At 31.1% G+C, this 13523-nt stretch overlaps 1 protein-coding gene across 6 annotated transcripts in view; it reads right to left on the reverse strand.

The window, feature by feature from the left end:
• Positions 1-226: 226 nt before the first annotated feature.
• LOC111625867 (elongation of very long chain fatty acids protein 6-like) overlaps positions 227-13523 on the reverse strand; it is a 34630-nt gene continuing 21333 nt past the window's right edge. For all 6 annotated transcript variants that reach the window (XM_023369107.1, XM_023369111.1, XM_023369112.1 and 3 more), the window contains one exon: positions 227-1067. In XM_023369107.1, coding sequence (XP_023224875.1) covers positions 250-1067 — 818 coding nt within the window. In that variant the 3' untranslated portion in view covers positions 227-249. The remainder of the gene's footprint in view (positions 1068-13523) is intronic.

Raw genomic sequence — 13523 nt, forward strand, 5'->3', positions numbered from 1 at the left:
CTAAACCCAACATATTAATAATAATAATTAATAAATACCAATAACAATAACAAAATTTTATTGATTAATTTTCGAATGAATATTGTAGAATATAACTTTTAACAATTAAAACTTTATAGATTTATTTATATTAATTATAAAAATTAAATTATTCCATAAAGGAATTACTTTATACTTTTTAAATTCTTTAAAAACAGTTCCAATTTTCTAATACATTTTCTTATCATTTCTAAATTTTACAAATTCATTTTACATTACCTTTTTATGTTTCGAGATATCTTTCGGCGCTAAATAAGAATTATAGAAAAATTGACAAAATAAAATAAAATAAGTGAAATAAACAATCAATGAAAAAATGATGACATCATAAGATACATTGCATTTAGTGTTCATTTTGACTAAAACAGATAAAACACTGAAACCTAATCCAAACATCATTTGAATAATCTGAAGAGTTGTTATGCACGAAGCAATGGAACGAGGTATATTCATTTTACAAGCTTTCAAAGCAAAGTAAGTGTACATAATTGAATGAACAAAATAATTCATTATCATAAAAAGTATTCCGAGACCAGAATTTCTACTGTAGTTAAACCATGAAAATATTAAAGTCAAAATATGATGATACCAATGAAGAAAGATCAACTTTTGCTTTCTTAATACAATAAAAGCAGTATCCCCAAATTCTAAAACTTTAGAAGCCATGAATAAACCGGACCAAAATATACTAGGTGGATTTGAAGTGAAGTATCCAATATTACATACTGTGTTGATAAGACCAGCTTTCTCAATTGATCTATAGACATTTGGACCCATTCGTACAGTACCGATTATGCTAAAAATAGCCAAACCCATATTCCACAATATTAAAAATGTACGTAGCTGAAAGGCTGGACGATATTTCATATAGGACTGACCTCCAAAAATGCAAATTAGATATAATATAGACCATCCAAAGGAATATTGCCATTTATTCTTCATCCATTGATATATGTCTTCGTATCCATATAACTTCTCGAGAGAATTGATGTCGTAAATAACTGTGTAATTAGCAAATGACATCGTCCCTAATTAAAAATAATAATAATAATAATAAATAATGTTTATAAATTTTAAGAATTAAAAATGAAAAGTATTAAATTAAAAATATAATTATTATTTTATATTCAATTCAATTCAATTATTTATTGTATGAACCTTACTTAGTTCGTTACAAGGGGTTAAAATATTACACAAAGCTGAAATTAATGCAATATAATAATTTCATGTAATAGATTAATACAAAGATATTACAAAATAAAATACATATAGTGATACATAAAACTAAAGTTAGTGCAATTTAACAAATTAATGTACAAGATAATACAAAATAAAATACACAATAATAGTCATTTTTTGAAAAACGCGATAAATTGATTATATTTTCCAGGAACTAAATCTTATCAAATACTTTTTCCTGCTCGCTTCAAATTTCATACAATGAAAGAAAACATGTTCCCAAGTTTCGTACACTTTCATATTACAGTTACTACAAAATTTCTCAAAATTCACTATTAGACTATTATTATATGTCAAGATCTAATTTTGACTACATCGCATTTGCAGTATTGAACGTTTTACATGATAATTTATATCCGGATATAAACAAATAATCCTCACACATAAAACTTGCTTTATGTACGATATAATTGAAAATGTTTGATCTTTGCTGAAAAAACAATCTTTTGTATGGTTTGTTCACAGCGCACCCTTATAATAAATATTTGATAGCTTTCGATCAAATGAGGGTACTTAGACAACCATAGGAAAGAGAAACCGTGTCGATCTAGCAAATTTTTCAACGCCAGCGACCAAATATATATAAAATTATCCGTCGTTGAACACAATTTATACAGTTTATACAGTATACGCTACTTTAACATAACTTTTATCATCTAATCTCAAAAATAATCTAAAATGAAACTATTGTTTTTACTACTATTACCGACATTCTAGAGACACCAAATTCCAAACGCAACATATAAGATGGAATTTTAATTATATAACATAAAAATTTTTGGTTTACCAACAACGAACATTTTTAAAACTGTTTTGCATAATATTGCAAAAGTGTAACTCTAATAAAAGGTTGTCTCTGCGATAGAAGACTGTGTGTAGTTAGTGAAGATGTTTTAGTTTCGTCTGTATTTTATACTTTGTGAATAAATCAATTAATAGTTAATACTTATACTATCTTGGAAATTGACAATTAATTTAGTTAAACTAATTACTGTACAATTTCGGCGAATAAATAGACACTTAAAAAAACAACTTCAAAAATAGAATCGTCTTACAAGTCAGATATGAACACATTGACTTTAAATTTCTACACAAAATACAAATGTAGGAGCACGATTTTTTTCACTCACTTTGAAGCTGACTAACTCCTGTGCCTTTTGTCGAAAATTTAGTTTGCATATTAGAGGAATTGATGCTATTAAATTTTGATGATTAGAGGTCAAGGGGTGGAGAGATACAGGTCATGTGCTATATCCACTCGGACTTATTGAAGATTTTATTATTATTTATTTTTATAAAAACCACCTCTACTCTGAAAATTAAGCTTTTGCCATTTTATAATAATTGATAATATAAAAAGTTTATAATAAAATATCATTACAGATAGTGTCACACGCAATTTTAAATGTTTTTGCTGGAAAAGTTATGCAAGTCTTTGCTGGATTTTCCTAATTTCTCGATATCTGTCATGCTGAAAGTATGAATTTCGATTTTCCAAAACATTTTCTCCAAATCTCTAAAAAATCCTTTTATTTAGAAAATAGCTGAAAACCGTACAGTTTAGCTCAACATTTTAGAAAAACAATCGAAAAATTTCATCGCTGATCTCAAAGATGTAAATTTGCAAATGTTACAAATAATCACTGAACAATATTCTTGTTATGGGTCTTATTTTATTTTATTTTTAGAATATCGGGAAGGAAATCAATTAATTGTCAAATGGCTTTTCCTATTGTACTATAAAATAAATAATGTAGAAACATTTTGTCAAATTTTAATATTAAACAAAATTTCGTATAAACTCTGTTTGAATTTTTAAAACAGATTTTATTCATGTATTAGTTAAAAAATAAAAAAATTATCACAATTTCTGACAGTAAATTAAGTTGTATTTAGAATAATCATGGAGAATTCATATAGCTTATTTATGTAAATTATTTTATATTAAATTAAAAATATAATTATATTTACTTTAATATAAAATAATATGACAAAAGGAAAAACAGTCTTACTTTTCTAACTTAAATAAAAGTTTGATAACATCCAATAAGTTTAAAATATTTTGGCAAACAATTAATACCTTTAAACGTAAAAGTCCATCGGGTTATAATTCAAGAATTCTCTTGAAAAGGTTTAATTATTATGCTACTAAATTCTTTAAAGAACATTCGTTATTTATTAATGATAAATAATTGTCGATGAATATGTATAAAGTGTTTCCGATAGAAACAAAATGTTTTATAGATTTTTACACTGGGAAGCTAAAAGGAGCTATTAACCGTTTTAAATCTGGTACCTCACTAGAAATTGATTTTACTGTAACAGAATATTTAAAGTGTTTTTCAGAAAACTTTCTTGCAACATTGAAGGTTTTTAACGCTATTAAAAGAGATTCTACTTTCCTGGAGAAATGAATTGAATCTTTTATTATTCCAATATATAAAAAAGACGATGTGTAGGATTCAAAAAATTACCGACTTATATCTTTGGTTACTGTAATTGATAAACTATTTACGTTTTTATTAAATAAAAGATTAAAAGATTGGATTATTTAAATACGATATTTTGTGTCAGGAGCAAGCAGGTTTCGACCTGGCTGATCGTGTCAGGATCAAATATTTGTATTAAATGCATTGGTACAATTAAAATTTCAGAAAAAGAGAGGAAAACTTTATGCTGGTTTTGTAAACTTTGTGATTAACAGTATCAAAAGCATATCTAAAGTTTTGTGGTTTCCATTGGAAAGAATGGGCATGAATAAATAGCTTCTTGGCCTTATAATTGATTTATATATATACCAAAGCTACTGCAAGAGTAAAAATGTTAGCCGAAACGACTGATCCATTTAGTATTGAAATTGGAGTTTTGCAGAGTGAAATTCTGCGCCCATTACTTTTTAATTTATGTTAATGCTCTGATAGTTCGACTTGCTAAATCTGACTTACCTAGGATTTCTCTCTCTGTTGATACTCTACAAATGTTACAAAGTAAAATTCCAATTCTGAAGAAATTTTGCGATGACTATGGATTAACTATAAATGCTTCTAAAACAAAAATAATGGTATTCAAGAAGAGTGGTAGACGATCATCTAGAGAAAGATGGTTTTTTTAATAATCAGCCTTTTGCAGATTGTTTCGAATTATATATACCTGGGAGTATTATTTTCGTCTTCTGGACAATTTTTACAGGCTAAAAATTATAATATACGTAAGCCCAAAATAAAAATGGATTCAATTGGCCTATTCTTTCAAGAGTTAAAATTAATTCCTGCTTATATCTATGTAAAGTTATTTCGTTCAATGATTTCGTCTGCATTACTTTATGCTGCTCCTGTATGTGCAATTACTTATCACGATAAAATGGAAATTGTCCTTGCTTTATATCTTAGAAATTGTAGAAAATATATATACACAATTTTAATTAAAAGTCAGATGCTTTATTCTTAATCACAAAGTATAAAATACAGAAGAAACTAAACTAATTGGACAGGACGGATACGAATACGTTTTAGTTTCTTCTGTATTTTATACTTTGTGAATAAGAATATACCGTCTGCCTTTTTAATTAAAATTGATTGACTTTTTACCTATTTGAATAATTTAATATATTCTACAATGCAAATAACAACACATTATTAATAAGAAAATAAATATAGGGCCTAAATAGTAAAAATAGCAATTAAGTATATATTAAAGAATTATATATAACACGCTCTGGACCCTATTTTGTCCGACAAAAAAACGTTCGTTTCGCCCACTTCTACCACCCCTTCAAGTCAACGCGCAGACTTTAGAATCATCCTGCATCGTACAGTACTGTACTGTACAGTACATATAATAAAAATAAACTTATTGATAAAATAACTGAAGTGTTCCAACATTAAAGCAAAGAGACAATTTCTTGTGGAACACCAGTACAATAATGATTCTAAAGTCCGCGCATTAACCTGAAGAACGAACGTTTTTTGTCAGAGAACATAGAGTGGAGAGCGTGTTGTTACCCTGACAAGTGATGTTAAAGCCTGGAGCAGACTAGAAGTATTCTCGATACACAAGTTTTCTCATTAAATCGGCTTTTATAGCTTTCTTAAGTGACAAAAGCGTCCTTCTCTTGGCCTTGACTTCTTTATTACAGGTTCTATTGCAAAAGCCATCGACTTAAAGGAAAGCTGACTACGAGCAACTTTCGCCGATTATCTAAATCCACTAACAGAGAGACATAGGTCTCGTGTTTTTAAACTTACAGAAATGGCACAAAGTAATTCATTTAAAAGACAGTAATGTCAACAAAAAATGTTCATTAAAGATAAATGAGAATTGTGACGTTTGTAGTTGGCAATACCGAAAAGTTTTAGATTTATTTTTTCATCCTTCTAAATATCAAAAATCAGATTTAAATATTTTGGATCTTGCATTTAAGTATTTCATATCATACAGAAATTTCTAAGATTAAAAACTTGTATTTTGATAACTATCTGAACATCGAGTATTCAGCAACCTTATTTCTGAATTAAATTATTAGTGAAAATAAGATAATTCTATTGTTTTCTGTTATGTGATTTAGTCGTCGTTATTTCCGTTTGTGTCTTTAAATGACTATTACTATCCTGAAATTAACAACTTTTGTGTAATTCAGCTCTTCTAAAAGCGAGAAAACCTCTCATCGTGAATACTCCTGTTACTTTGCAAGATACAGCTGTTGCCTGCCTACACGCTTTATGCACCGTTAGAGGAAGTTTTCGAAGTGGCATCGTTGACCTTTGAACAGAGCTCAGAGCGGCGAATCGTTGACTAACGGACACTCTCAAAGAACCGAGGAGTACCACGAATCGTGTCCACCGCACACAAAATCTTATTCCTCGAGTTTTCTTCGTGATTCACCGGTTTGACATATACTAGCCTACCTAAGTGTCCCAACAAGAAGTCGTCTGATGAGATATGCAACCTAGGTGGCCAAACAACAAGCACTTCAGCTAATCCATCTATGAGGAAATATGATTTCATAGACTCAAGAACATTGCGTGCGAAATGTGCTGAGCAGCCATCACATTGAAACCACATTATGGCTTTCCAGAGAATCTTCTCCTGCAGGATGATGTGTTGTACGCAGAGCAGTTCTGATTTTAACGATACTCCCTAATGTATGTTTTTGACAAAGTGTTCGTTTCGCCCACCTCTACCATCCCTTTAAATTAATGTATAAGCTTTGATATTAATCCCAAATTAATCACCCTGTATAATGGAACTTTTAGGACATTTAATAATGGTCTTTTCTTATCTGGAAATATGAGGCGATATGGTCAGCATCCTATCGCTTCATATGTACTCCAAGCACTGTATGTTATGATGTGATTGGATAAATCTATCATAAGACTATATCCTGTAACAGATTCTGTCGCTCCAGATCCTTCACATTAGCAAATGGTCGAAACTGGTCTACAAATGTTCAATAGGTGACAAATATGTTTAATGGAGATCGACAGACCAATGAAGTATGACAACGTGATGGAGACAACGTCGAAAACCTATCAGCATGCGATCAAGCGTTATCTTGATAGAAAATCGCTGTTCGTATTTCTACAATGAACGACACATGAAGGCACAAAATTTCCTAAAAATACTGCTGTCTCTCGCACAACTACAAGAGACATGTCGTATGACAGTCGATTGTCTCTCCAGACCAGCATGCCATCAGTGTAGACAGTGTGCTGCTCAACAGTAAAGGCTGAGACTAGTGATAAAGGAAGCAATAAGTTTTGTGGAGAGATTTTTTTCTAGATAATATATAAACATGCCATTGTAACTTTTTGTGTTTGTCTCACGATCTGACAATCATTTGCTGGTGTTCTGTCTAAGATATAGAGAGCCTGTCAGTCATGTATATGTGCCCAAAGTATCTACTGCCTCCAACACCTCCTGACAGTCAGGTTAGAGCAGCATAGTTCGGGAAATTCAGCGAAACGATTATCTTTTTTATAAGATGATCGTTTCACCGAAACGACCGCTTCGAGCCTTTTTACATAATAGTAGGATAGAAATTTTAAGGCACTCTAATAGCATTACCTGGCATGCAAGCGAACTACAATTGTAATAATTTACATATTTCTTCGAGACTTAGTTGTATGTCATTTTGGTAGCAATAGTACAATTCTACAGTATTTTTTTCAGTGAGTAACTTTTTTATCAATGAACGTATAATAATATAGTCTATACATAAGTAAATATACTTTTAAAAACTATAAAAAAATTATGTATATAAATCTGTTATCTTCAATAAAATAAAAGCATATTAAATAGATTAAAGAGGTAAGCGACTTTCTTATATATTGTATGGTATTAATTAATAAAATAAATGAAATAAATGAATGTTATAAAAAATTATAGAATATTAATTACTATTATTAGAAAAATTACAGAATAGAGGAGAAGGTGGTATTATGGAACCCCAATTACATTTTAGTGAATTGTAAACAAGGTATCATAACTACACCCACATTTTTTGTGCGAAAAGTACTGGTAACTAGTAAACTAAATGTTCCTAATTGGATTTTTCGCTAGTGTAATTATAAGTATGGTTTTTGAAGGCTTTTGTACAAAAAGTCCGAAAGTAGGCTTAGAGAAAATCGGGTGGTAATATGGAACCTTACTGTATATTTTCAAAAAAATGCTTTAATGTAGCCAAAAACAAATAGGAAAGGACAAAAAATGTTAAATAATTACCAAATTATTTACTCCAATGTATTTTATCGCAAAAATGCTTTTATAATAGAAAAATATGACCTCCATCAACAATATATATTCCAGCAGCTCTTTTTCGATATTCTCGGGAAGAATTGGCTTTCTACCTAGTGTCTTTTTCACAAATTGCTCTGGAGGAATGTCTGCTTGCAAATAGAAAGTTCGGAGGAGTTGAGTTCCATATTACTGTAAAAGCACCAATGGGGTCCGTATTTCACGCATCGCCATCTCGAATTAACTTATGTCTGTCAAGACCAAAATTTAAAAAACGTGAACATCACACAGATTAATATGTACCCCTAAGTCTCTGGAACGGAATACATGCACCAGTGAACCTACAACTACACGATTTATATTTTAAAAATAATTAAATTCACTTAGCATTCAAAACTTGCGAATTTTGAAAAAAACAAATTTGCTGATTAAATGCGGACAACCGTTTAACTGAAGTAAAACGGGGTTTCTCCTTGCTATGGATGTTTGCCTAGTGCAGTTCAGCCACATTCCGCTACAGTTCGCCTTTATTATCAGTTCGAAATGGGGTGGTTCCATAATACCCGCAGTGTTCCATAATACCACCTTCTCCTCTACTGTATTGATTATCTATTATTCAAAATGTTACAAATTTTAATTTAATTTTTTAATATGTATTCTTTAAAGAAGTAAACCGAAAAGAATGCATTAAATGAAAAAAACGAAAATACAAGCTAGTATTTTCATTTTCATTTTTTTTAATTAAAAAGAATTGCTGTGATTATATATTTATATAATAGCAACATCCTAAAATGAAGTTGAATTATAATTGATAACATTTGAATGACATATTTATATTTTTGAATGGCAACAAAATAGGATTTTCTTGGAATCGTTCCCAGTCTTTCTGTTGTTCATATTCTAATAAGCAGAACTTATATATAAATTCTTAGAATTATTCATTGATTTTGTTTTCCTTTTATAGTATTATTAAATAATAAAGCTTACCAACTCTGGAAATATTTTATGTTTAAATATTATACGTTTGACTTTATATGCTTGATAGCAATTTCTCTACATGTTTTGGCGAAAGATGAACGTGACGTTATTCTTCCATTTAAAGTGTTTGCTAATTGCTTAAAACGCGCAGGTTCTATGGAAACCTAACAGCAGTTTTGACAGTGAATAAAGAACGATTACAGTTTTTCGAGTTTACTGAAAAAACTCAAGTTCCGTTTTAGAACTTTACCTCGTGATGGCATTCTAGAACGGAGAAGGATTCTAACAAAATTAGAAAGAGATTTGAGAAACTTCTTGTAAAGAATATTTTTGGAGACAACTGTAAGACACTTCTTCTAATAAAATTAACAATAAATAAACTTAAACTGTATTTATTTGTATTTATTATTATGCTTCGAATAGATAATAACGTTTGAATTTGTAGCGCAAATTTAGTTTAGAAGATTGATTGAGTTAAAAGTTATAGTTCTCTGGAAAATATGAACTACGCACTGCCAGGATAGATTGATGGATTAGACATGACCTGACTTTTCATTCCTTCTACTGATTACCTCTTGCCTTGCGTCTTTCAACTCTATAGAATAGTAGTTTCATAATTCTGGCTTTTATGTAATAATTATTGTACTTTGACAATAACAACGTAGCTTTAAAAATTTTTATATACAGTAATAATACTTAATTATTTCATTTACAATTTTTTACTTTCTCGGCTCTATTATACTGTATATAACGGAAAGCATGGCGATCCGGCAAAAATGACCCTACCTAAGATTTTTAATTTTTGGACTCAGGGGACCTTGAAACGTCAAGAAATGTAAAAAAAAAAATTCGGATTTTTATTTTCTGTATATATGGATGTTAGTGTGTGTGTGTGACGTTAGGCACGATTTTGTTCACCCTGTTTGAAGTTTAATAACTCCTAAAACTTGAAATTTGAAAACTTGAAATTTTACAAGGAGATTTGTATATTATGGGGATTGATGCCTAGAGCCCTACGAATATATCAATCTGCAACTCGTAGCCTAATCTTGCAATCTCGAAACCAAGCCGTATTTTATGAAATAAGAGAAAAAAGGGTAGTCCATATGTAAGATGACACCCGAAAATGTGTTACTGTAAAAGCAAAGTCATATTGGCCAGATTAGAGTTCTTCTTGGTGTATTGTGCTCTTATTGCATTGAGGCACTTCAATCTAAACGCAGTGGCGTACCATAGGGGGCGGCAGGGGAGGCCCGCCCTGCCGCGCCCACCTTTTAGGAGGCGGCAAAATTTCACAATAAATAATAATAATATCTTGTAAAAATTTGAAACATCCTAATGTATAATTGCATCGCGCCTACGACAGTGCTATCGTCCGGATGGTCCGGGAATCGGCTCGCCGTCCGGGTGAACTAGTAATTTTTTCATCCGAGGAAATCCTGCGAAACCTGTTGACCTTTTTTTTTTCTTCTACGATTCATTCGCGTTCATATACACTACTAATGTCCAACTATTTTAAACAGGTCGCTGCACTAACACCGAATTTTTCATTGCTTGTTCTGTGACAAAAGTGAATTTTGGTCTTTTAAATTGAAATACCTAAATAAGGGGGCCGAAATTTTCCTCCGCTCCGGGCGGCCACGGTACGCCACTGTCTCAAGATTCTCAAACTTTTTCGATCCACCGCCCCCTTTGTTCCATAAAGTTATACCCAACGCCCCCTAACCCATTTTCTCTTGTGTGAGAAAAGGATTGGAAATATTCTTAGGAAAACTTTTCTATGAATCTCACACTTTGTGCCCTTACTGTACATTGTTCTCATCATCTGGAAACCATTAAACGCAATGTTTCCTCTTATCAGCCCCAATTTTGCCTTTGGTCACCGTTCAATACCCTGCCTCTATCATAGATCTATTCATCGCGCCAGAAGGGGGCGTTATTGCTTACTTTGAGAAACGCTGAGCTAAAATAAAAGTCAATGTGTTAGAAATATTCAAGTTGTGACCTTCAATAAAAAATAAAAAATATATAAAATGTCAACATTTTATATATATTCCGTCGAATTTTTATATATAGAATTTGTCTGCTGTCGCCCCTCTATATTTCCTTAACGCCCCCCAATTCTCTTTGAGCCTTCTACTGCCCCCTGAAATCTCTATATCTCCGGCCGGGACAAAAGTACAGTTACGAATTAACAAGATTTCGAACTATCCAAGTTCGAATTAACGAGGATTTTCTGTACATTTAAGCAAAAATGACAAATGTTATTCAGTATTCTAATTAAAATTAAAGAAACATTGTTTTTCATTTAGCATACTCTTCGTTCTTCATTCCCAAAATGTAAATAATGATAAGATTATGATACACTTCCGACAAGTACTACAATTCAAAATATTAAAACACATGATAATTATAACTATATTTTTAAAGTTTTAAATCTATTCACATAAAATGTTTTTTAGATAGAAGAATATATTTCTGAAATATGTTTATCGAATTTAATCAGATTATATGAGATATGAATATACTTTTTTGGTCTGACCATAGTATATTATAATAGAAAAATTATATATAAGTTTACAGAATTAAATGAAAAGCAATGAGATAAATATTCTTTTTTATAAGTCATAGTATTAAATTTTTTATCAATGACTTATATTTTTTCATTGACTTTTATGAAATATTGTATTATTCCTACAGAATAAAATAATCGTGTTTAGTTAGTTGACGTACTTGATCTCATTATTTTTAATAATTAAATTGAATGCCGTTTGTCTTCGATATTTCTTGATAACGCCTTCAAACATTGTTATATATATTACGAAATATGATACCTCATACCTAAAAAATTCCCAAGGCAATTTACATCTATTAAAACTTATTAGTAATAAGTTATTTATAAAACCTATACAAATATGTAAGTAATTTAAAGAATAATTAATTATAAATTAGATTAATTATTTCATTTACAATTTTTTACTTTCTCGGCTCTATTATACTGTATATAACGGAAAGTATGGCGATCCGGCAAAAATGACCCTACCTAAGATTTTTAATTTTTGGACTCAGGGGACCTTGAAACGTCAAGAAATGTAAAAAAAAAAATTCGGATTTTTATTTTCTGTATATATGGATGTTAGTGTGTGTGTGTGACGTTAGGCACGATTTTGTTCACCCTGTTTGAAGTTTAATAACTCCTAAAACTTGAAATTTGAAAACTTGAAATTTTACAAGGAGATTTGTATATTATGGGGATTGATGCCTAGAGCCCTACGAATATATCAATCTGCAACTCGTAGCCTAATCTTGCAATCTCGAAACCAAGCCGTATTTTATGAAATAAGAGAAAAAAGGGTAGTCCATATGTAAGATGACACCCGAAAATGTGTTACTGTAAAAGCAAAGTCATATTGGCCAGATTAGAGTTCTTCTTGGTGTATTGTGCTCTTATTGCATTGAGGCACTTCAATCTAAACGCAGTGGCGTACCATAGGGGGCGGCAGGGGAGGCCCGCCCTGCCGCGCCCACCTTTTAGGAGGCGGCAAAATTTCACAATAAATAATAATAATATCTTGTAAAAATTTGAAACATCCTAATGTATAATTGCATCGCGCCTACGACAGTGCTATCGTCCGGATGGTCCGGGAATCGGCTCGCCGTCCGGGTGAACTAGTAATTTTTTCATCCGAGGAAATCCTGCGAAACCTGTTGACCTTTTTTTTTCTTCTACGATTCATTCGCGTTCATATACACTACTAATGTCCAACTATTTTAAACAGGTCGCTGCACTAACACCGAATTTTTCATTGCTTGTTCTGTGACAAAACTGAATTTTGGTCTTTTAAATTGAAATACCTAAATAAGGGGGCCGAAATTTTCCTCCGCTCCGGGCGGCCACGGTACGCCACTGTCTCAAGATTCTCAAACTTTTTCGATCCACCGCCCGCTTTGTTCCATAAAGTTATACCCAACGCCCCCTAACCCATTTTCTCTTGTGTGAGAAAAGGATTGGAAATATTCTTAGGAAAACTTTTCTATGAATCTCACACTTTGTGCCCTTACTGTACATTGTTCTCATCATCTGGAAACCATTAAACGCAATGTTTCCTCTTATCAGCCCCAATTTTGCCTTTGGTCACCGTTCAATACCCTGCCTCTATCATAGATCTATTCATCGCGCCAGAAGGGGGCGTTATTGCTTACTTTGAGAAACGCTGAGCTAAAATAAAAGTCAATGTGTTAGAAATATTCAAGTTGTGACCTTCAATAAAAAATAAANCTCATTAATGGGAGAAAACCTGCGAGACATGGAAAAAAGAAAACAGTCCCGTCGAGTTCCGGCTTTTGCATGTTTTACTATATATAAAATATAATTCTATATATTTACATATGTAGAATATTTATATAAAATATAATATAATATTTTACAGAATATAATATTTATATAAAATATAATTCTATATATATACAATTATACAAAACAAAAAACTTGTTATTTTAAATTATAATAAAATGTAGTTACCATTTTTTAAATC

The sequence above is a fragment of the Centruroides sculpturatus genome, unplaced genomic scaffold (assembly GCF_000671375.1).
Source record: "Centruroides sculpturatus isolate CEXI.00-Female unplaced genomic scaffold, Cexi_2.0 scaffold319, whole genome shotgun sequence".
Lineage (NCBI taxonomy): Eukaryota > Metazoa > Arthropoda > Arachnida > Scorpiones > Buthidae > Centruroides > Centruroides sculpturatus.